Here is a 24396-nt window from a genome sequence, read left to right as displayed (position 1 = left end):
TCACTGATCCAGCATCATTCAGCCTCCATCACAAATGACCAGCATTGTGTTTTCAAGATGCCTTTATTTCCTTTAAGAAAATAGAGCAAAATCGGGTTTGTACATTCAGTCCTAACCTGCTAATATTATAGCGAACCTCCAGTGTAGTCAAATGTTAACATTTTTACAAATTCCAGGTCAAGACATTGTCGGCTCTCTTAGAACAATAATAGAAAATACACAATATTAAAAATAGTATAGAAAACAGGACACAAGTATAAATTACTTGAAAATAAATTTAAATATTTCTTTACGCTTAGGAATGTGGGAGTATGGAGTATTAGCCCTTGGCTAATTTCAAGAAAGGAACGAATGAGTTCCTCCAATCAATTAGCTGCCAAGCAGGTTAGAGTGGCCAAATGACCTCCTCTCATTTGTATATTTCTTATGTTTTCTAATCAGATAATTGAATAATCTAGCTACCTAACTATACTGATTTAAATGTCAATTTCAAGTCAATTCAGGCTGTTGATCTAACTATAGTGATTTCAATGTCAATTTCAAGTCAGTTCAGGAAGTCAATGATTAAAACTCAATGCCTACCAGACGGCAGCACATGAGTGTAAGGTGCTATGATGTACTGTGCAAAGAGGCAGGAGGAGTTGAAGACCTAAGCTTTAAAACACCAGCGACTGGACTATGACATCTGGCTAATAGGGCTCAAACTTTACTTTGAATATGTGCCCAATCCATGATGTATGGACATTGGCCACGTCAGGCTACGTCACTGCCCAGTTGTGACCACATTCATCCAGGTGTCACTTGCTGCACAGCTTCCACTGGAATTGAGTGGGCTTCAGTCAGCTGCTGCATCCACCAGACATCTCTGTAACCTTCCAGATGACAGTGAGACAAGCTCTGGGGCAAAAGTTCTGTCAATTAATTCCAGTCCCTTAGCAAGATTAGTGCCGAGAGCTGCAGTATGAGTCATAATTTGGATGAGACCTTTTTGCCAAGGTTCTGAGGACGTGGTCATTAGTGTTGCCATGGCGATGTGTGCGGAAGTAATGCCTAGGCCATATTCCGCTCTGGGCTTTTAAACAATCTGATCAGCCTCCTCCTTCAAAAATGTGCAAAGAAAAAAGTTGGTCATTTCCAACCATGGTGGATGCGTGGAATCCCAGTGATGTCTTCATGTAGTTTTGTGCCCACACTTTATTCCTCCTTTTCATCCGTGTGGCACTTCTTGCTTTATCCCAGATTTGTGCAGAGCGTGTAGAACCATTAGGTCTCTCCTGGAGCCTCAGAGGCCACAAAGAGAAAGTCTAACAGCTATCACTGGATCTCCGGATCTGGGGCCGGCTGATTCTCACCTGCAGAGACAGACAGATTAACAAGTAGTCACTAACCTGCTCACTTTCAAAGTATCCTTCAGATAACTGAGCAGAGAGAGAAAACCCTCTGCTGTAGGCACTGGGAGTTCACTAGGGAAAAAAACACCACCCAGGGATTGAATGCTTGGTATACTTGGTGTGGAAAGTGTAATTTAACCTGCTTGTCTAATGGGTAGCCTGCTGGCCACAGGATGAGGTGGTTTGAACCCCAGTCCGACTGAGTGAACCAGGAACAGCTACAAGGTGGAGATGGGGGAATAAAGCAGAGGAGGGATGCTCAAGACGAATGAGAAGGGAGGTGTTTGAGTTCAGTTCATGTAGCTGGTTTGGTGGTGATCATGATTAGGTGCAGCTGTGTTAAATAACTTGTCGTTGTTACCCCTCCCAAACTTCAGTCAATAACTTCCATTAAGTAAAGTACGATAAGTGCCACACCAACTCAGTGTGACCACCATTTGTTTCTGCCATAGTTGTGATCAGCACTTATTGTCCTTATCCGTGTGTTCCCATTTGTATGTGGACAAAATTGAATGGCCTCGTGGTTTTCTTTTTCACCAGATTTCTTTGTCCAGGCCAGTTATTTTTTTCTAAGCACCACCTATATTCATATCATTTATCAGCCTGTGAAGCACAGAGTACTTGTTATCAGCGCTGGCTTACCGGGATCTGCTCGTTCTCCAGAGAGATGAAGTACTGGTTGAGCCAACCTGGGTGCCCGCTTTGGAGACCAGCTGGTGCCATCTGGTAAGGAGAGCTGCAGCCCGCACTGTTCGCAGAGCTCTGGTCACTGCCCAAGCTGGTACTTCTTTTTGCTCTGGTGTTACGGTGGGTGTTCTCCTCATACACGTCATCGTAGGGCACGCCGGCCACGTTGTCTTCAAAGCCAGAGAGAAAGAGTAGGTGAAATGTAAGCAAAGAAAAGAACATACGTACAGTAATATCCTCCAACCCCAACACTGCTTGAGTAAGGAGAAAAGCTTGTTTGGAAAAGGAGTTTTGAGTGGAGTGTCCAGAAAATGGCTTTATAAGTGTTAAGACATTTAAAGAGAAAGAAGGAGCTGCCACTTTCTGGAGATGGATTATTTCCTCATGAAAGAGAAAAGAAAAGACATAATACAGGGAAAAGGGAAAAAAATGGTGTCATTACTGCTGGAATGAACTGGTAGTTGTAGAGACAGAAGAGGGAGAGGAAGACACAAAAATTGAATTATAGAAGCCGAAAGTGAAAAGGAATGTACAGAACGGCAAGAGAAATAAGGTAGATAGAGGAGGGGCGCAGGGGAAGGCTACAGGAAGGAGGAGAGAAGGTTAGTGGGAGGCAGTTACCTGCACCAGCTCTTCTCTGACTGTCAGCTGACGGCCACTCAATCTCATCCTCCATCCACTGGTTCACCAGGTCATCCCTGATGTCTCTCTCCCTGGGAAAAGCAGCTCCGTCAGAGAGCAAGATCATGACAGGAGCCACGGCCCTTTCATTTTGTCATTCTTCACCGGATGACACAATTTGAAAACAGCAGCCTTTCACACACACAGACATGTGGCGAACCTCCAGGCTCAAAGTCCCAATCTCCCGCTGTGCCGGGCTTAAGTCCTTTCACCTCCCTCTCTTTCTCCCTTCTGTCTCCCCACCTCTCCCAGTTCCTTAACGTCAAAATACTACAGCATCCACCTTCCCTTTCTCTGTCTCCCCCACTTGTTCACTTTCTCACCCAACCTGTCCTCTTGCTCAGTTACTCCTCCTTTCTCTCCCAGTCTCCCCTGCTCCCCTGGGACGTCTTTCTCCCAGTCTGTCCTCTCTCCCAGTCCATCTCTTTTCATTCCAGATGCTGGAAAACTAACCTCTTCATCTGCTTTCTCTTCCACACCAGATAGGTGGCCAGACCCACAGTAATCCCCAGTAAGGCCACAGCTAGGACACCGATGGCACCAAACACACCGTCTTTGCTGATGGGCCCAGAGCAGTCGCTGCCCAGGTACCACAGAGAGTCTGTGTGATGGCAGCTGTGAACACGGGCATAGAAGAGAGGAGTCAAAGCAATATTTTGATACTGTGACAGTGCAGGAGGGGGCGGAGCCGTGGTGAACACTGGTAGAACACAGAGGAAAGTCGGCAAAGGAGGTAGAAGTCAGGCCCCGTCTGAGGGGGCGGTGGCACCGTTGTGAGGTTAGCAAAAACCCCCAAAAACACAAAAAGGGAAAAAGAAAAATGCTGGACTGTCCCTATTTAGCAGGGTCCAACCTGGGGAAAATGAACTGCTTGGGACTGCGGTATCCAGACTGGACCTTCACTCTTTAATGGGGTCCAGTCTGGGAGAAAGGGAGCATGACCAAAACAATAAAAAAAGAACTCATCCTGCCCGGTGGGAGATAAACAGCAGGACAGGAGAAAAGACAAAGAAAAAACAACAAAGGAAAAAAACGGCGGCCTTATGCTCGTTTGTCACAGTCAGGGAGTGTGATGTCACAGTCAGGGACTGCGGGACTGTCAGTGGAATGGTCTCCCCTTGCGGGGGTTTGCTCGTCCCTCTTGGGAAGTGCTCAGTGTGTTCCTAGGCTTGTCCTAATTAGCCAGGACAGCCGTGGTTGTGGCTTCCTCAAATCCCTTTAGGAAGTGTTACTCTTATTCCGGACTGGCAAGCTAAGGGCTATACAAGGTGTAGCACTCCAAATCCATTAGTGTCGTTAGTAATGGTGTTCGGAGTGGTCGCTAGGACAATGAATGAAAGCCCGGTATTTGCTTAGATACGAGAATATATTTTTAGCAACTGAGATTCTCAGCTGTCCGTTTTGTGATTAAGAACTAGTAATCAAAGAACTAGTTCCTGTTGTTCACCAACAGCCTATGGAGTGCTCACTCTCAAAGTGAAAGTGCTATAGAAAATACGGCGGATGACTCATCATCCTTTTGTGCCCTATTTCAAAAAGAACTGCCTGTTGGCTTTAGTATTGATCCGAGATCTCTGTCAGAAAAGACCATTTTACTGATTATACAGTAGCAGCAGTGATACAGGAGCATCTTACAAGCAGGTGGGTCCAGCTCTGGTGACCTGACAAATGCCCAGGTTGCAGGTTTTCCTTTCTTTGTGTCTAGCGTCACACTGGGAAATGCAGGATATTCCCGAGTTATTTGTGTAAGCAGTGAAGTACTGCCTGAAATCTTCTGGGATTAGTGTGTTGCACACAGCTGTGGAGGGAACACAAAGTTACACAGTGCACAATGAGAGAGATAGTCTTGTATCCCCAAGGAGCAATTTGTTTTACAGTAGCAGACAATATGAAGAAAACACATCCAAACATACAGCACACATATAACATGACATCATATGTTATATGTGCATGCAGAAGAGGATCATCTGCCGAGCAGGGTTATGACCATAAGTATAAATGAGACTTTAAACCTGTTTGATTTTAGATGGGGAAATCTATATCTGCATTCTGAGAGGAGTAATTGGAATTCATGAAACAAAGAGTGTGAAGGGGTGAAATATCCTTTACGCAAGACTTACAACTGATAGATGTGGGTTAGGGCTGAAAGATCAGCACCAATGACTTTTTGACATGCTGTAGTTTGACAATACTTCCCAGTACGTTCTTACTCTCCAGATTCAGATTCCCCTTGCAAATCATTGCAAAAGATAAGGCAGATTCAACAAAAGACATGATATAAAACATGATCTGCAACAAACTACCAACCTTAAAATTTTTAATCTTCCTTACTGTAGGAAAAACAGGCTCTGTTGCCCTTTTTTGAAAATATGCTTGACATTGGCCTCAAACTTTTACTTGCAGTCGAGAACAGTGTGCAGATATATTTAGCTACTGTACCATTTCGACTGATTACATGAAACTATATGGTAACCCAACTCTATCTCTAAGTCCGACCTCTCCCACTCTCTTCTCCAGGCCCTCACTCCTAGCAGTACTCACCACTATCGTTAAATGTGTTAGTGTCGTTGCTGACTGTGACATTCGTGATTGCAAAATTTGGGCAATTTTCTTGATCTGAAAGAAGGAAACAGAATCGCTGTTACAGTCAGGGTCTTTGATTTTTTTATTTCATTGCCAGGTTAATAATAAAGGCTTATTATCTAAGAAGAAAACAGTAATAAATAAGTCATTAAAAATTAAATTAGCAGAGTGCCATTAAAATGCTCTGTGAGGAACAGTAACCAGAGTGTCTGTAGTGTTGTGACATCACATAGTACACTCGTAGTAACCACAGTGTTAGCATAGTGCTGCAGTGTTACCTAGTGCTGGTACCATGACCACATTATCAGGGAACCGGTGTAATCCCACCATGTACAGGTGTAGTAACCCCAGTACAAAACTGGTGAATTTATTTATACACCAGACACAAGCTATGTCTTAGTTCAGGGTTCAATATTTCCCAGTACTGGTGACATATATTACCTGTTGTCTCAGTGTCACACTTAATTGCATTGTCCAGAGCCTTTTCCACTTGGTTGAGCGCTTCCTCATACTCCACTGCTGGCGTCTTCTCATTCTTTATGTTCAGAATTACCTCATGGTCTACAATGATGCTGCCCTTTCTGTGGGAGCAAACAGGGAGAACTGAGCTAGTGGGTTAGTCCCTTCTCATGTCTTCCTTGAAACCTCCTGGGGGTACTCTTTCATGTGTTCTTGAGCAATTTCCTGTTTCCTTCTAAAAACAAGTAGAGGGGCTGGTTTTCCTAAGTTAAATCACACAAAAACAAGTGAACTTCAGTTTTGACTCTCCTGTCAAGTCACAGCTCTGACAGCATGCCCACGCAAACCTTATGAAAGCCTTAAGAAATAATGCATGAACTTTAAGGTCCCAACATACAGAATCCTGGATCTCGTCTCCTGTATATTGAAGAAGTGCAATGAGAGATGTGCAAAAAACGTATCCCATTATTGGTTTCTCAATCTTTAAAATACAAATTCATTTTAATTCAATTTTTGAATAAATCATAAAACATCATCACTGAGACCATAAATGTGGCTGACAGGGTACTCTGAAAGAGAACTCATCACAGGCTGCCATCAGAGCACAACTGATTGTGCCTTGAGCAAAAACCCATTCCGTTGTCTTAAGCTACTCTAACGTAAGTAGATTCATTTCCTCTGGAGCCTCTTGCTACCTTTCTTGTGTTCTGGAGGGTGTGGGACTTTTTTACCAGTTAGCAGTGTATGGGAACACAGTACCTGATTTTCAGTATCTTCACTCCTTTGTAACTGGGAATATTCCTATACACTTTCGCCATCTGCAGGAGAAACAATAATGTTGACAAGCATGAAACAGAAGTACAAAAAACATCGCCAATCCTGGGGTTGGTTTTGGAATCAAGGTATAGTGGTGGGTTAGGCTCACTGACTCACCTGGTTTTTGCTAACCAAACAACTTGGGCTTCATTCACATTTATTGTTCACAAGCAGAACAAAATTAAAGAAATTAGTTGATGAATATAAAGAGATAGTGAATTTAATACTTTGGCGTTAACTCGCCTGGCTGAGTAATTGACAGCGCTGCCCCCACCCCTCTCTAATGAGGAATGAACCAGGGAGGCAGCTGTAAGTGGATGTGTAAGATTAGAATTTGACTGACTCCTGAACTTGTTGCATAACATCATTTTGTTTCACCTGATCCATGAAGTTCTTTGCAAATTCTTTGTATGCTGGTGACGATGTGTTGCTCAGGTCCTCTGTGTAACTTTTTTCGATCTTCACTGTGACGTTTGCTGTCCTTTCATAGGTATCTGTAACAAATGTGTGAAAAGAAGCCTTCTTACTCAGTCTTCACAATACGCAGCTACACGGGACTAATATTCCACAGTCAGGAATAGCTCTACATACAAGTACAGGACTCCCACTTCTAATTTAAGTCAAATCCTGCAAAATTGATCAGCTTTTTTCTAGATATGAAAGGTAATCTTTAATAGCGTTTATCTTCGAGAAAGGATGTTATTTAAGGACATCTTAATGTAAAAAGCTGAAACAATGGGAAGATTAACTCAGAATGGTTTTTTACTCATAGGGAAACATTCTTACAAACTTCAAAATATCAGGCCTGTCGTGTTCTTGCGTAAGCATTTTCAATTTCATATGCAAAATATCCCTAACTCACACTTATGATGCAGGAATTTTTTACCTGGGGACCATTTTTACAGTCCACACTGCTTTACACCAGCCAAAAGAGTTGTGCCATTCCTGTACAATGCTGTACTGTACAGTATATGCCAAAACACTACAGTGCTTTTCTAGTGCCTTAGTTCTGAGTCCATATTGAAATATGGCTCAATTTAAGTAATTTTAGTACAAAACACCAGGAATAAGTGATAGTGTTATGCATCATATAATAGTTGTCCCAGGTGTTTGAGTATAATTGCTATAGTCAGTGTATAGTAAAAACGTGTAGTTCTTGCCAGTCACAATGAGCAGTATTGCCAGCTTTCCAAATGTAACAGTCTCTAGATCAACCTCAGTCTGTTGCTTCTCTAATGCAAAGGACACCAGAGTAAATAAATAGTTCTGAATTATGGCACTGGTTATCTTTTGCATATGCAGCAATGCAAGGCCTGCAAGCCTAATCAATACTGAATGATGGCAATGCAGTGTCATATCACCCATCATAATTATTACTATTTTTAATTTATTTGACTTGCAGTTTTATTCAGAATTTACTGATTCAAATAACTGAGCATTTCTCTGACACAGGCAAACTACTTGCTCAAAGTAAGGCTGAATAATTCAGTGAAGCTGAATTTCATAGTGGCCAAATTCAGGATTAAAACCCACCACCTTCCAGGTCTGAGCCTAAATCTCTAACCCCTACTCCTTAATTAAATTGAGCTACTGCTTTTTCCTCCTTCATGTCCCTTCCAGGTTTGTGGAGCCCAACCATCACATCTGTTGTCACATGTATTACATGTGAATTAATTCTTGTTCCATTAAATATTGAAAATTGGTAATAACAGTTTCAGGATGAAAAGGTGTGATGGTGGAAATAATGACAATAATATTATCTGTAATTGCATTACATTAAATATGATTGTATCCAGTGTATCTACATCTCTCCTGACTATCATTCAAATCGTTAGATTTGTAGCTGGTTGTTTTTTCATGAAGTTGTTGCTAAATGTCTCTTCAACTCTTTGGATTGAGCAACAAATTGGATAAGCCGGCAACACTGACAAAAGGGAAACATACCACAATAGGGTGTGCAATCGTGTGATGGCCTTGCACATGAAACACTATTTCACTTTAAGCGAAAATATCCAACTTGTGCTCACTCTCGGAGCATGTTGAAGTATGCAGAGCCGTAATACTGACATCCTTTTAAATGAGGATTGAAGAAATCTACCACAAGGGAGCTAATCAATGTGGAAGTAAAGAGCATCATTAACTCACCAACTGGAATAGATCCCAACAAAATGTCACAGAAAGTGCCGTCGAAATTGGGAGGACAGCTGCATACACCATTCTCATATGTGCCTCCATTTTTACAGATGTTGGCAGTTGTGCTTTCTTCAGGCTTTCCAGTGGTGGGTGATTTCTCTGTCGTAGGTGTGACAGTAATGGATATGACAGGAGTAGTGGTGTCACCAGGGGAAGAGACACTAGGGGATATGACAGGAGTTGTTGTGTCACCAGGGGAAGAGACACTAGGGGATATGACAGGAGTAGTGGTGTTACCAGGGGAAGAGACACTAGTGGATATGACAGGAGTAGTTTTGTCACCAGGGGAAGAGACACTAGGGGATATGACAGGAGTAGTGGTGTTACCAGGGGAAGAGACACTAGGGGATATGACAGGAGTAGTGGTGTTACCAGGGGAAGAGACACTAGGGGATATAACAGGAGTTGTTGTGTCACCAGGGGAAGAGACACTAGGGGATATGACAGGAGTTGTTGTGTCACCAGGGGAAGAGACACTAGGGGATATGACAGGAGCAGTGGTGTTACCAGGGGAAGAGACACTAGGGGATATGACTGGAGTTGTGGTGTTACCAGGGGAAGAGACACTAGTGGATATAACAGGAGTTGTTGTGTCACCAGGGGAAGAGACACTAGGGGATATGACAGGAGTAGTGGTGTTACCAGGGGAAGAGACACTAGGGGATATGACAGGAGTAGTGGTGTCACCAGGGGAAGAGACACTAGTGAATATAACAGGAGTAGTTTTGTCACCAGGGGAAGAGACACTAGGGGATATGACAGGAGTAGTGGTGTCACCAGGGGAAGAGACACTAGTGGATATAACAGGAGTAGTTTTGTCACCAGGGGAAGAGACACTAGGGGATTTGACAGGAGTAGTGGTGTCACCAGGGGAAGAGACACTAGGGGATATGACAGGAGTAGTGGTGTTACCAGGGGAAGAGACACTAGTGGATATAACAGGAGTTGTTGTGTCACCAGGGGAAGAGACACTAGGGGATATGACAAGAGAAGTGGTGTCACCAGGGGAAGAGACACTAGTGAATATAACAGGAGTAGTTTTGTCACCAGGGGAAGAGACACTAGGGGATATGACAGGAGTAGTGGTGTCACCAGGGGAAGAGACACTAGTGGATATAACAGGAGTAGTTTTGTCACCAGGGGAAGAGACACTAGGGGATATGACAGGAGTAGTGGTGTTACCAGGGGAAGAGACACTAGGGGATATGACAGGAGTAGTGGTGTTACCAGGGGAAGAGACACTAGGGGATATGACAGGGGTAGTGGTGTTACCAGGGGAAGAGACACTAGTGGATATAACAGGAGTTGTTGTGTCACCAGGGGAAGAGACACTAGGGGATATGACAGGAGTTGTTGTGTCACCAGGGGAAGAGACACTAGGGGATATGACAGGAGTAGTGGTGTTACCAGGGGAAGAGACACTAGTGGATATAACAGGAGTTGTTGTGTCACCAGGGGAAGAGACATTAGAGGATATGACAGGAGTAGTGGTGTCACCAGGGGAAGAGACACTAGTGGATATAACAGGAGTAGTTTTGTCACCAGGGGAAGAGACACTAGGGGATATGACAGGAGTAGTGGTGTTACCAGGGGAAGAGACACTAGGGGATATGACAGGGGTAGTGGTGTTACCAGGGGAAGATACACTAGTGGATATAACAGGAGTTGTTGTGTCACCAGGGGAAGAGACACTAGGGGATATGACAGGAGTTGTTGTGTCACCAGGGGAAGAGACACTAGGGGATATGACAGGAGTAGTGGTGTTACCAGGGGAAGAGACACTAGTGGATATAACAGGAGTTGTTGTGTCACCAGGGGAAGAGACACTAGAGGATATGACAGGAGTACTGGTGTCACCAGGGGCAGAGACACTAGTGGATATAACAGGAGTAGTGGTGTCACCAGGGGAAGAGACACTAGTGGATATAACAGGAGTAGTTTTGTTACCAGGGGAAGAGACACTAGGGGATATGACAGGAGTAGTGGTGTTACCAGGGGAAGATACACTAGTGGATATAACAGGAGCTGTTGTGTCACCAGGGGAAGAGACACTAGGGGATATGACAGGAGTAGTGGTATTACCAGGGGAAGAGACACTAGGGGATATGACAGGAGTAGTGGTCTTACCAGGGGAAGAGACACTAGGGGATATGACAGGAGTAGTGGTGTTACCAGGGGAAGAGACACTAGTGGATATAACAGGAGTTGTTGTGTCACCAGGGGAAGAGACACTAGGGGATATGACAGGAGTAGTGGTGTTACCAGGGGAAGAGACACTAGGGGATATGACAGGAGTAGTGGTCTTACCAGGGGAAGAGACACTAGGGGATATAACAGGAGTTGTTGTGTCACCAGGGGAAGAGACACTAGGGGATATGACAGGAGTAGTGGTCTTACCAGGGGAAGAGACACTAGGGGATACGACAGGAGTAGTGGTGTTACCAGGGGAAGAGACACTAGTGGATATAACAGGAGTTGTTGTGTCACCAGGGGACGAGACACTAGGGGATATGACAGGAGTAGTGGTGTTACCAGGGGAAGAGACACTAGGGGATATGACAGGAGTAGTGGTGTTACCAGGGGAAGAGACACTAGTGGATATAACAGGAGTTGTTGTGTCACCAGGGGAAGAGACACTAGGGGATATGACAGGAGTTGTTGTGTCACCAGGGGAAGAGACACTAGGGGATATGACAGGAGTAGTGGTGTTACCAGGGGAAGAGACACTAGTGGATATGACAGGAGTAGTGGTGTTACCAGGGGAAGAGACACTAGTGGATATAACAGGAGTTGTTGTGTCACCAGGGGAAGAGACACTAGGGGATATGACAGGAGTTGTTGTGTCACCAGGGGAAGAGACACTAGGGGATATGACAGGAGTAGTGGTGTTACCAGGGGAAGAGACACTAGTGGATATAACAGGAGTTGTTGTGTCACCAGGGGAAGAGACACTAGGGGATATGACAGGAGTAGTGGTGTCACCAGGGGAAGAGACACTAGTGGATATAACAGGAGTAGTTTTGTCACCAGGGGAAGAGACACTAGGGGATATGACAGGAGTAGTGGTGTTACCAGGGGAAGAGACACTAGGGGATATGACAGGAGTAGTGGTGTTACCAGGGGAAGAGACACTAGTGGATATAACAGGAGTTGTTGTGTCACCAGGGGAAGAGACACTAGGGGATATGACAGGAGTAGTGGTGTTACCAGGGGAAGAGACACTAGTGGATATAACAGGAGTTGTTGTGTCACCAGGGGAAGAGACACTAGGGGATATGACAGGAGTTGTTGTGTCACCAGGGGAAGAGACACTAGGGGATATGACAGGAGTAGTGGTGTTACCAGGGGAAGAGACACTAGGGGATATGACAGGAGTAGTGGTGTTACCAGGGGAAGAGACACTAGTGGATATAACAGGAATTGTTGTGTCACCAGGGGAAGAGACACTAGGGGATATGACAGGAGTTGTTGTGTCACCAGGGGAAGAGACACTAGGGGATATGACAGGAGTAGTGGTGTTACCAGGGGAAGAGACACTAGTGGATATAACAGGAGTTGTTGTGTCACCAGGGGAAGAGACACTAGGGGATATGACAGGAGTAGTGGTGTCACCAGGGGAAGAGACACTAGTGGATATAACAGGAGTAGTTTTGTCACCAGGGGAAGAGACACTAGGGGATATGACAGGAGTAGTGGTGTTACCAGGGGAAGAGACACTAGGGGATATGACAGGAGTAGTGGTGTTACCAGGGGAAGAGACACTAGTGGATATAACAGGAGTTGTTGTGTCACCAGGGGAAGAGACACTAGGGGATATGACAGGAGTAGTGGTGTCACCAGGGGAAGAGACACTAGTGGATATAACAGGAGTAGTTTTGTCACCAGGGGAAGAGACACTAGGGGATATAACAGGAGTAGTTTTGTCACCAGGGGAAGAGACACTAGTGGATATAACAGGAGTTGTTGTGTCACCAGGGGAAGAGACACTAGGGGATATGACAGGAGAAGTGGTGTCACCAGGGGAAGAGACACTAGTGGATATAAAAGGAGTAGTTTTGTCACCAGGGGAAGAGACACTAGGGGATATGACAGGAGTAGTGGTGTCACCAGGGGAAGAGACACTAGTGAATATAACAGGAGTAGTTTTGTCACCAGGGGAAGAGACACTAGGGGATATGACAGGAGTAGTGGTGTTACCAGGGGAAGAGACACTAGTGGATATAACAGGAGTTGTTGTGTCACCAGGGGAAGAGACACTAGGGGATATGACAGGAGTAGTGGTGTTACCAGGGGAAGAGACACTAGTGGATATAACAGGAGTTGTTGTGTCACCAGGGGATGAAATACTGGTGGATTTAAATGGAGTATATGTGCTTGAAATTGTAGTGACAGTAACATTACTGGGAGTATTAGAAAAGGAAGTGAAAGTGACTGTAGTGCTTGAGAGATCAGCTGATGTTACAATTTCTGAAGTTCTTGGTAGCTGAGATGTAGTTGTTATTTGAGGGACTGTAGTTCTTGACATTTCACCTGAACTTGATGGAATATCAGATGTAGCTGTTGCATTTTCAGTGACTGAAGTTATTTCAGTCAATGCACTAATTGTCATCATGTCACCCAATGTGGTTGTGGATGGCTCAGCTGAAGTTCTCGTCATGTCAGCTGCTGTAGTAGTCGGTGGAACAACTGTACTGGTCGTCATGTTAACCACAGTAGTTGAGGGTAGCTCAACTGGAATTGTCGTTATGTCACCCATTGGAGATGTTGAAGACTCAGATGTAGTTGTTTTCATTTCACCTGAAGTAGATGTTGTTGGCTCAGAATGAGATGTCATTATGACACCCTTGGAAGTTGACGGTGACTCAGCTGCAGTTGTTGTAATGTCACCCACAGGAGCTGACTCTGGCCAAGCAGCAGTTGTGGTCGTGTCAGACACTGTGCTGGTTGTCAGTACAGCCACAGATATGGTTGTGTCAGCCGCTGTGCTGGATGTCAGTGCTGACGCAGGTGTGGTCGTGTCAGCTGCCGTGCTGGTTGTCGGTCCGTTTGCAGTTGTCGTCGTGTAAGCTGCCGTGCTGGGTGTGAGACCTGGCGGAGTTCTGGTCGTGTCAGCCACCATACTGGTTGTCACTGCGGCCGCAGTTGTGATCATGTCTACTGTCAAACTGGTTGTCCGTCCATCTGCAGTTGTCGTCGTGACAGCCGGCGTACTGGTTGTCAGTGTACCTGCAGTTTTGGCCGTGTCAGTGGCCGTGCTGGTTATCGGTCCGTTCATAGTTGTGGTCGTGTCAGCCGCCGTAATGGATGTCAGTGCAGCTGCAGTTGTGGTCGTGTCAGACGCCGTGCTGGTTCTTGGTCCGTTCGTAGTTGTGGTTGTGTCAGCCACCGTGCTGGTTGTCAGTGTAGCCGCAGGTGTGGTCGTGTCAGCCGCCGTGCTGGATGTCAGTGCGGCCGAAGTTGTGTTCGTGTCAGCCACCGTGCTGGTTGACGGTCCGTTCGTAGTTGTGGTCGTGTCAGCCACCGTGCTGGTTGTCAGTGTAGCTGCAGGTGTAGTCGTGTCAGCCGCCGTGCTGGTTGTCAGTGTAGCCGATGTTGTGATTGTGTCAGCAACCGTGCTGGTTGTCGGTCCGTTCGTAGTTGTGATCGTGTCAGCCACCCTGCTAGTTGTCAGTGTACCCGATGTTGTGGTCGTGTCAGCCACCGTGGTGGATGTCAGTGCGGCTGCAGTTGTGGTTGTGTCAGGTGCCGTGCTGGTTGTCAGTGTAGCCGATGTTGTGATTGTGTCAGCAACCGTGCTGGTTGACGGTCCGTTCAAAGTTGTGGTCGTGTCAGCCACAGTGCTGGTTGTCAGTGTAGCTGCAGGTGTGGTCGTGTCAGCCGCCGTGCTGGTTGTCAGTGTAGCCGATGTTGTGATTGTGTCAGCAACCGTGCTGGTTGTTGGTCCGTTCGTAGTTCTGGTCGTGTCAGCCACCGTGCTGGTTGTCGGTCCGTTCGTAGTTGTGGTCGTGTCAGCCACCGTGCTGGTTGTCGGTCCGTTCATAGCTGTGGTCGTGTCAGCCACCGTGCTGGTTGTCAGTGTAGCTGCAGGTGTGGTCGTGTCAGCCGCCGTGCTGGTTGTCAGTGTAGCCGATGTTGTGATTGTGTCAGCAACCGTGCTGGTTGTCGGTCCGTTCGTAGTTGTGGTCGTGTCAGCCTCCGTACTGGATGTCAGTAGGGCTGCTGTTGTGGTCGTGTCAGCCGCCGTGCTGGTTGTCGGTCCGTTCGTAGTTGTGGTTGTGTCAGCCGCCGTGTTGGTTGTTGGTCCGTTCGTGGTTGTGGTCCTGTCAGCCACCGTGCTGGTTGTCAGTGTTGCTGCAGTTGTGGTCGTATCAGCCGCCGTACTGGTTGTCGGGCCGTTCGTAGTTGTGGTCGTGTCAGCCACCGTGCTGGATGTCAGTACGGCCGAAGTTGTGGTTGTGTCAGCAACCGTGCTGGTTGTCAGTGTAGCTGCAGGTGTAGTCGTGTCAGCCGCCGTGCTGGTTGTCAGTGTAGCCGATGTTGTGATTGTGTCAGCAACCGTGCTAGTTGTCGGTCCGTTCGTAGTTGTGGTCGTGTCAGCCACCGTGCTGGTTGTCAGTGTAGCCGCAGGTGTGGTCGTGTCAGCCGCCGTGCTGGATGTCAGTGCAGCTGCAGTTGTGGTCGTGTCAGCCGCCGTGCTGGTTGTCAGTGTAGCTGCAGTTGTGGTCGTGTCAGCCGCCGTGCTGGATGTCAGTGCGGCCGAAGTTGTGTTCGTGTCAGCCACCGTGCTGGTTGTCGGTCCGTTCGTAGTTGTGGTCGTGTCAGCCACCGTGCTGGTTGTCAGTGTAGCCGCAGGTCTGGTCGTGTCAGCCGCCGTGCTGGATGTCAGTGCAGCTGCAGTTGTGGTCGTGTCAGCCACCGTGCTGGTTGTCGGTCCGTTCGTAGTTGTGGTCGTGTCAGCCACCGTGCTGGTTGTCAGTGTAGCTGCAGGAGTAGTCGTGTCAGCCGCCGTGCTGGTTGTCAGTGTAGCCGATGTTGTGATTGTGTCAGCAACCGTGCTGGTTGTCGGTCCGTTCGTAGTTGTGATCGTGTCAGCCACCCTGCTAGTTGTCAGTGTAGCCGATGTTGTGGTCGTGTCAGCCACCGTGGTGGATGTCAGTGCGGCTGCAGTTGTGGTTGTGTGAGGTGCCGTGCTGGTTGTCAGTGTAGCCGATGTTGTGATTGTGTCAGCAACCGTGCTGGTTGACGGTCCGTTCGTTGTTGTGGTCTTGTCAGCCACCGTGCTGGTTGTCAGTGTAGCTGCAGGTGTGGTTGTGTCAGCCGCCGTGCTGGTTGACGGTCCGTTCGAAGTTGTGGTCGTGTCAGCCACAGTGCTGGTTGTCAGTGTAGCCGATGTTGTGATTGTGTCAGCAACCGTGCTGGTTGTCGGTCCGTTCGTAGTTGTGGTCGTGTCACCTGCCGTGTTGGTTGTTGGTCCGTTCGTGGTTGTGGTCGTGTCAGCCACCGTGCTGGTTGTCGGTCCGTTCATAGTTGTGGTCATGTCAGCCACCGTGCTGGTTGTCAGTGTAGCTGCAGTTGTGGTCGTGTCAGCCGCCGTGCTGGTTGTCAGTGCAGCTGCAGTTGTGGTTGTTTCAGCCGCCGTGTTGGTTGTTGGTCCGTTCGTAGTTGTAGTCGTGTCAACCGCCGTGCTGGTTGTCGGTCCGTTCGTAGTTGTGGTCGTGTCAGCCACCGTGCTGGTTGTCAGTGTAGCCGCAGGTGTGGTTGTGTCAGCCGCCGTACTGGATGTCAGTAGGGCTGCAGTTGTGGTCGTGTCAGCCGCCGTGCTGGTTATCGGTCCGTTCGTAGTTGTGGTCGTGTCAGCCGCCGTGCTGGATGTCAGTGCAGCTGCAGTTGTGGTCGTGTCAGACGCCGTGCTGGATGTCAGTGCTGACGCAGGTGTGGTTGTGTCAGCCGCCGTGTTGGTTGTTGGTCCGTTCGTGGTTGTGGTCGTGTCAGCCACCGTGCTGGTAGTCAGTGTTGCTGCAGTTGTGGTCGTGTCAGCCACCGTACTGGTTGTCGGTCCGTTCTTAGTTGTGGTCGTGTCAGCCACCGTGCTGGAAGTCAGTGCGGCCGAAGTTGTGGTCGTGTCAGCCACCGTGCTGATTGTCAGTGTAGCTGCAGGTGTAGTCGTGTCAGCCGCCGTGCTGGTTGTCAGTGTAGCCGATGTTGTGATTGTGTCAGCAACCGTGCTGGTTGTCGGTCCGTTCGTAGTTGTCGTCGTGTCAGCCGCCGTGCTGGTTGTCGGTTCGTTCGTAGTTGTGGTCGTGTCAGCCACCGTGCTGGTTGTCAGTGTAGCTGCAGTTGTGGTCGTGTCAGCCGCCGTGCTGGATGTCAGTGTAGCAGCAGGTGTGGTCGTGTCAGCCGCCGTACTGGATATCAGTGCAGCCGAAGTTGTGGTCGTGTCAGCCACCGTGGTGGATGTCAGTGCGGCTGCAGTTGTGGTTGTGTGAGGTGCCGTGCTGTTTGTCAGTGTAGCCGATGTTGTGATTGTGTCAGCAACCGTGCTGGTTGACGGTCCGTTCGTAGTTGTGGTCGTGTCAGCCACCGTGCTGGTTGTCGGTCCGTTCGTAGTTGTGGTCGTGTCAGCCACCGTGCTGGTTGTCAGTGTAGCTGCAGTTGTGGTCGTGTCAGCCGCCGTGCTGGATGTCAGTGCGGCCGAAGTTGTGGTCGTGTCAGCCACCGTGCTGGTTGTCAGTGTAGCTGCAGGTGTAGTCGTGTCAGGCGCCGTGCTGGTTGTCAGTGTAGCCGATGTTGTGATTGTGTCAGCAACCGTGCTGGTTGTCGGTCCGTTCGTAGTTGTCGTCGTGTCAGCCGCCGTGCTGGTTGTCGGTCCATTCGTAGTTGTGGTCGTGTCAGCCACCGTGCTGGTTGTCAGTGTAGCTGCAGTTGTGGTCGTGTCAGCCGCCGTGCTGGATGTCAGTGTAGCTGCAGGTGTAGTCGTGTCAGCCGCCGTGCTGGTTGTCAGTGTAGCCGATGTTGTGATTGTGTCAGGAACCGTGCTGGTTGTCGGCCCGTTCGTAGTTGTGGTCGTGTCAGCCACCATGCTGGTTGTCGGTCCGTTCGTAGCTGTGGTCGTGTCAGCCACCGTGCTGGTTGTCGGTCCGTTCGTAGTTGTGGTCGTGTCAGCCACCGTGCTGGTTCTCAATGTAGCTTCAGGTGTGGTCGTGTCAGCCACCGTGCTGGTTGTCGGTCCGTTCGTAGTTGTGGTCGTGTCAGCCACCGTGCTGGATGTCAGTGCAGCTGCAATTGTGGTCGTGTCAGCCACCGTGCTGGTTGTCGGTCCGTTCGTAGTTATGGTCGTGTCAGCCACCGTGCTGGTTGTCGGTCCGTTCGTAGTTGTGGTCGTGTCAGCCACCGTGCTGGTTCTCAATGTAGCTTCAGGTGTGGTCGTGTCAGCCACCGTGCTGGTTGTCGGTCCGTTCGTAGTTGTGGTCGTGTCAGCCACCGTGCTGGTTGTCGGTCCGTTCGTAGTTGTGGTCGTGTCAACCGCCGTGCTGGATGTCAGTGCAGCTGCAATTGTGGTCGTGTCAGCCACTGTGCTGGTTGTCGGTCCGTTCGTAGTTATGGTCGTGTCAGCCACCGTGCTGGTTGTCGGTCCGTTCGTAGTTGTGGTCGTGTCAGCCACCGTGCTGGTTCTCAATGTAGCTTCAGGTGTGGTCGTGTCAGCCACCGTGCTGGTTGTCGGTCCGTTCGTAGTTGTGGTCGTGTCAGCCACCGTGCTGGTTGTCGGTCCGTTCGTAGTTGTGGTCGTGTCAGCCGCCGTACTGGTTGTCGGTCCGTTCGTAGTTGTGGTCGTGTCAGCCGCCGTGCTGGTTGTCGGTCCGTTCGTAGTTGTGGTCGTGTCAGCCACCGAGCTGGATGTCAGTGCGGCCGAAGTTGTGGTCGTGTCAGCCGCCGTGCTGGATGTCAGTGCGGCCGAAGTTATGGTTGTGTCAGCCACCGTGCTGGTTGTCGGTCCGTTTGTAGTTGTGGTCTTGTCAGCCGCCGTGCTGGTTGTCAGTACTGACGCATGTGTGGTTGTGTCAGCCGCCGTGTTGGTTGTTGGTCCGTTCGTAGTTGTGGTCGTCTCAGCCACCATGCTGGTTGTTAGTGTAGCTGCAGTTGTGGTTGTGTCAGCCGCCGTGTTGGTTGTTGGTCCGTTCGAAGTTGTGGTCGTGTCAGCCGTCGTGCTGGTTGTCGGTCCGTTCATAGTTGTGGTCGTGTCAGCCACCGTGCTGGTTGTCAATGTAGCCGCAGGTGTGGTTGTGTCAGCCGCCGTACTGGATGTCAGCAGGGCTGCAGTTGTGGTCGTGTCAGCCGCCGTGCTGGTTGTCGGTCCGTTCGTAGTTGTGGTCGTGTCAGCCGCCGTGCTGGATGTCAATGCTGACGCAGGTGTGGTCGTGTCAGCCGCCGTACTGGATGTCAGTGCAGCTGCAGTTGTGGTCGTGTCAGACGCCGTGTTGGTTGTTGGTCCGTTCGTGGTTATGGTCGTGTCAGCCACCGTGCTGGTTGTCGGTCCGTTCGTAGTTGTGGTCGTGTCAGCCACCGTGCTGGTTGTCGGTCCGTTCGTAGTTGTGGTCGTGTCAGCCACCGTGCTGGTTGTCAGTGTAGCTGCAGTTGTGGTCATGTCAGCCACCGTGCTGGTTGTCAGTGTAGCTGCAGGTGTGGTTGTGTCAGCCGCCGTGCTGGTTGTCGGTCCGTTCGAAGTTGTGGTCGTGTCAGCCACAGTGCTGGTTGTCAGTGTAGCTGCAGGTGTGGTCGTGTCAGCCGCCGCGCTGGTTGTCAGTGTAGCCGATGTTGTGATTGTGTCAGCCGCCGTGCTGGTTGTCGGTCCGTTCGTAGTTGTGGTCGTGTCAGCCGCCGTGCTGGATGTCAGTGCAGCTGCAGTTGTGGTCGTGTCAGCCGCCGTGCTGGTTGTCGGTCCGTTCGTAGTTGTAGTCGTGTCAGCCGCCGTGCTGGATGTCAATGCTGACGAAGGTGTAGTTGTGTCAGCCGCCGTGTTGGTTGTTGGTCCATTCGTGGTTATGGTCGTGTCAGCCACCGTGCTGGTTGTCGGTCCGTTCATAGTTGTGGTCGTGTCAGCCACCGTGCTGGTTGTCAGTGTAGCTACAGGTGTAGTCGTGTCAGGCGCCGTGCTGGTTGTCAGTGTAGCTGCAGGTGTAGTCGTGTCAGGCGCCGTGCTGGTTGTCAGTGTAGCCGATGTTGTGATTGTGTCAGCAACCGTGCTGGTTGTCGGTCCGTTCGTAGTTGTCGTCGTGTCAGCCGCCGTGCTGGTTGTCGGTCCGTTCGTAGTTGTGGTCGTGTCAGCCACCGTGCTGGTTGTCAGTGTAGCTGCAGTTGTGGTCGTGTCAGCCGCCGTGCTGGATGTCAGTGTAGCAGCAGGTGTGGTCGTGTCAGCCGCCGTACTGGATATCAGTGCAGCCGAAGTTGTGGTCGTGTCAGCCACCGTGGTGGATGTCAGTGTAGCTGCAGTTGTGGTCGTGTCAGCCGCCGTGCTGGATATCAGTGCGGCCGAAGTTGTGGTCGTGTCAGCCACCGTGCTGGATGTCAGTGTAGCTGCAGGTGTAGTCGTGTCAGCCGCCGTGCTGGTTGTCAGTGTAGCCGATGTTGTGATTGTGTCAGCAACCGTGCTGGTTGTCGGTCCGTTCGTAGTTGTGGTCGTGTCAGCCACCGTGCTGGATGTCAGTGCAGCTGCAGCTGTGGTCGTGTCAGCCAACGTGCTGGTTGTCGGTCCGTTCGTAGTTGTGATCGTGTCAGCCACCGTGCTGGTTGTCAGTGTAGCTGCAGGTGTGGTCGTGTCAGCCGCCGTGCTGGATGTCAGTGCAGCTGCAGTTGTGGTCGTGTCAGCCACCGTGCTGGTTGTCGGTCCGTTAGTAGTTGTGGTCGTGTCAGCCACCGTGCTGGTTGTCGGTCCGTTCGTAGTTGTGGTCGTGTCAGCCGCCGTACTGGTTGTCGGTCCATTCGTAGTTGTGGTCGTGTCAGCCGCCGTGCTGGTTGTCGGTCCGTTCGTAGTTGTGGTCGTGTCAGCCACCGTGCTGGATGTCAGTGTAGCTGCAGGTGTGGTTGTGTCAGCCGCCGTGCTGGTTGTCGGTCCGTTCGAAGTTGTGGTCGTGTCAGCCACAGTGCTGGTTGTCAGTGTAGCTGCAGGTGTGGTCGTGTCAGCCGCCGTGCTGGTTGTCAGTGTAGCCGATGTTGTGATTGTGTCAGCCGCCGTGCTGGTTGTCGGTCCGTTCGTAGTTGTGGTCGTGTCAGCCGCCGTGCTGGATGTCAGTGCAGCTGCAGTTGTGGTCGTGTCAGCCGCCGTGCTGGTTGTCGGTCCGTTCGTAGTTGTAGTCGTGTCAGCCGCCGTGCTGGATGTCAATGCTGACGAAGGTGTAGTTGTGTCAGCCGCCGTGTTGGTTGTTGGTCCATTCGTGGTTATGGTCGTGTCAGCCACCGTGCTGGTTGTCAGTCCGTTCATAGTTGTGGTCGTGTCAGCCACCGTGCTGGTTGTCAGTGTAGCTACAGGTGTAGTCGTGTCAGGCGCCGTGCTGGTTGTCAGTGTAGCTGCAGGTGTAGTCGTGTCAGGCGCCGTGCTGGTTGTCAGTGTAGCCGATGTTGTGATTGTGTCAGCAACCGTGCTGGTTGTCGGTCCGTTCGTAGTTGTCGTCGTGTCAGCCGCCGTGCTGGTTGTCGGTCCGTTCGTAGTTGTGGTCGTGTCAGCCACCGTGCTGGTTGTCAGTGTAGCTGCAGTTGTGGTCGTGTCAGCCACCGTGCTGGTTGTCGGTCCGTTCGTAGTTGTGGTCGTGTCAGCCGCCATGCTGGATGTCAGTGCAGCTGCAGTTGTGGTCGTGTCAGCCACCGTGCTGGTTGTCGGTCCGTTAGTAGTTGTGGTCGTGTCAGCCACCGTGCTGGTTGTCGGTCCGTTCGTAGTTGTGGTCGTGTCAGCCGCCGTACTGGTTGTCGGTCCATTCGTAGTTGTGGTCGTGTCAGCCGCCGTGCTGGTTGTCGGTACGTTCGTAGTTGTGGTCGTGTCAGCCACCGTGCTGGATGTCAGTGCGGCCGAAGTTGTGGTCGTGTCAGCCGCCGTGCTGGATGTCAGTGCGGCCGAAGTTATGGTTGTGTCAGCCACCGTGCTGGTTGTCGGTCCGTTTGTAGTTGTGGTCTTGTCAGCCGCCGTGCTGGTTGTCAGTACTGACGCATGTGTGGTTGTGTCAGCCGCCGTGTTGGTTGTTGGTCCGTTCGTAGTTGTGGTCGTCTCAGCCACCATGCTGGTTGTCAGTGTAGCTGCAGTTGTGGTTGTGTCAGCCGCCGTGTTGGTTGTTGGTCCGTTCGAAGTTGTGGTCGTGTCAGCCGTCGTGCTGGTTGTCGGTCCGTTCGTAGTTGTGGTCGTGTCAGCCGCTGTGCTGGTTTTCGGTCCGTTCATAGTTGTGGTCGTGTCAGCCACCGTGCTGGTTGTCAATGTAGCCGCAGGTGTGGTTGTGTCAGCCGCCGTACTGGATGTCAGCAGGGCTGCAGTTGTGGTCGTGTCAGCCGCCGTGCTGGTTGTCGGTCCGTTCGTAGTTGTGGTCGTGTCAGCCGCCGTGCTGGATGTCAATGCTGACGCAGGTGTGGTCGTGTCAGCCGCCGTACTGGATGTCAGTGCAGCTGCAGTTGTGGTCGTGTCAGACGCCGTGTTGGTTGTTGGTCCGTTCGTGGTTATGGTCGTGTCAGCCACCGTGCTGGTTGTCGGTCCGTTCATAGTTGTGGTCGTGTCAGCCACCGTGCTGGTTGTCAGTGTAGCTGCAGGTGTAGTCGTGTCAGCCGCCGTGCTGGTTGTCAGTGTAGCCGATGTTGTGATTGTGTCAGCAACCGTGCTGGTTGTCGGTCCGTTCGTAGTTGTGGTCGTGTCAGCCACCGTGCTGGTTGTCGGTCCGTTCGTAGTTGTGGTCGTGTCAGCCACCGTGCTGGTTGTCAGTGTAGCTGCAGTTGTGGTCATGTCAGCCACCGTGCTGGTTGTCAGTGTAGCTGCAGGTGTGGTTGTGTCAGCCGCCGTGCTGGTTGTCGGTCCGTTCGAAGTTGTGGTCGTGTCAGCCACAGTGCTGGTTGTCAGTGTAGCTGCAGGTGTGGTCGTGTCAGCCGCCGTGCTGGTTGTCAGTGTAGCCGATGTTGTGATTGTGTCAGCCGCCGTGCTGGTTGTCGGTCCGTTCGTAGTTGTGGTCGTGTCAGCCGCCGTGCTGGATGTCAGTGCAGCTGCAGTTGTGGTCGTGTCAGCCGCCGTGCTGGTTGTCGGTCCGTTCGTAGTTGTAGTCGTGTCAGCCGCCGTGCTGGATGTCAATGCTATCGAAGGTGTAGTTGTGTCAGCCGCCGTGTTGGTTGTTGGTCCATTCGTGGTTATGGTCGTGTCAGCCACCGTGCTGGTTGTCGGTCCGTTCATAGTTGTGGTCGTGTCAGCCACCGTGCTGGTTGTCAGTGTAGCTACAGGTGTAGTCGTGTCAGGCGCCGTGCTGGTTGTCAGTGTAGCTGCAGGTGTAGTCGTGTCAGGCGCCGTGCTGGTTGTCAGTGTAGCCGATGTTGTGATTGTGTCAGCAACCGTGCTGGTTGTCGGTCCGTTCGTAGTTGTCGTCGTGTCAGCCGCCGTGCTGGTTGTCGGTCCGTTCGTAGTTGTGGTCGTGTCAGCCACCGTGCTGGTTGTCAGTGTAGCTGCAGTTGTGGTCGTGTCAGCCGCCGTGCTGGATGTCAGTGTAGCAGCAGGTGTGGTCGTGTCAGCCGCCGTACTGGATATCAGTGCAGCCGACGTTGTGGTCGTGTCAGCCACCGTGGTGGATGTCAGTGTAGCTGCAGTTGTGGTCGTGTCAGCCGCCGTGCTGGATGTCAGTGCGGCCGAAGTTGTGGTCGTGTCAGCCACCGTGCTGGATGTCAGTGTAGCTGCAGGTGTAGTCGTGTCAGCCGCCGTGCTGGTTGTCAGTGTAGCCGATGTTGTGATTGTGTCAGCAACCGTGCTGGTTGTCGGTCCGTTCGTAGTTGTGGTCGTGTCAGCCACCGTGCTGGATGTCAGTGCAGCTGCAGTTGTGGTCGTGTCAGCCACCGTGCTGGTTGTCGGTCCGTTCGTAGTTGTGGTCGTGTCAGCCGCCGTGCTGGATGTCAGTGCAGCTGCAGTTGTGGTCGTGTCAGCCACCGTGCTGGTTGTCGGTCCGTTAGTAGTTGTGGTCGTGTCAGCCACCGTGCTGGTTGTCGGTCCGTTCGTAGTTGTGGTCGTGTCAGCCGCCGTACTGGTTGTCGGTCCATTCGTAGTTGTGGTCGTGTCAGCCGCCGTGCTGGTTGTCGGTCCGTTCGTAGTTGTGGTCGTGTCAGCCACCGTGCTGGATGTCAGTGCGGCCGAAGTTGTGGTCGTGTCAGCCGCCGTGCTGGATGTCAGTGCGGCCGAAGTTATGGTTGTGTCAGCCACCGTGCTGGTTGTCGGTCCGTTTGTAGTTGTGGTCTTGTCAGCCGCCGTGCTGGTTGTCAGTACTGACGCATGTGTGGTTGTGTCAGCCGCCGTGTTGGTTGTTGGTCCGTTCGTAGTTGTGGTCGTCTCAGCCACCATGCTGGTTGTCAGTGTAGCTGCAGGTGT

General features: G+C 50.6%; 1 protein-coding gene across 1 annotated transcript; it reads right to left on the bottom strand.

Annotated features, from left to right (window-relative positions):
* Window positions 1-44: 44 nt before the first annotated feature.
* Window positions 45-8969, bottom strand: LOC107076613 (mucin-17-like). Its single transcript, XM_015340716.2, has 10 exons — window positions 8763-8969; window positions 6996-7111; window positions 6561-6619; window positions 5784-5923; window positions 5301-5375; window positions 4395-4557; window positions 3213-3374; window positions 2700-2791; window positions 2034-2248; window positions 45-1352 (listed from the first exon to the last, which is right to left on the bottom strand). The coding sequence occupies exons 2-10, from the start codon at window positions 7002-7004 to the stop codon at window positions 1305-1307; spliced, it is 963 nt and encodes a 320-aa protein (XP_015196202.2). The 5' UTR covers window positions 7005-7111; window positions 8763-8969; the 3' UTR covers window positions 45-1304.
* Between the last annotated feature and the right edge of the window lie 15427 nt (window positions 8970-24396).

This window comes from Lepisosteus oculatus, chromosome 3 (genome assembly GCF_040954835.1).
Source record: "Lepisosteus oculatus isolate fLepOcu1 chromosome 3, fLepOcu1.hap2, whole genome shotgun sequence".
Classification (NCBI taxonomy): domain Eukaryota; kingdom Metazoa; phylum Chordata; class Actinopteri; order Semionotiformes; family Lepisosteidae; genus Lepisosteus; species Lepisosteus oculatus.
Note: the sequence above shows the minus strand (reverse complement) of the source record. Positions and strands in the feature narration are given on the sequence as shown.

Bases quoted from the DNA above. Each gene is read 5' to 3' on its own strand.
- LOC107076613 (XM_015340716.2), bottom strand. The intron at 5,376-5,783 runs GTAATATATGTC...TCCTTCTTTCAG, and splicing joins GTGTGACACTGAGACAACAG to ATCAAGAAAATTGCCCAAAT. The intron at 2,792-3,212 runs GTTAGTTTTCCA...TGCTTTTCCCAG, and splicing joins AAGAGAAAGCAGATGAAGAG to GGAGAGAGACATCAGGGATG.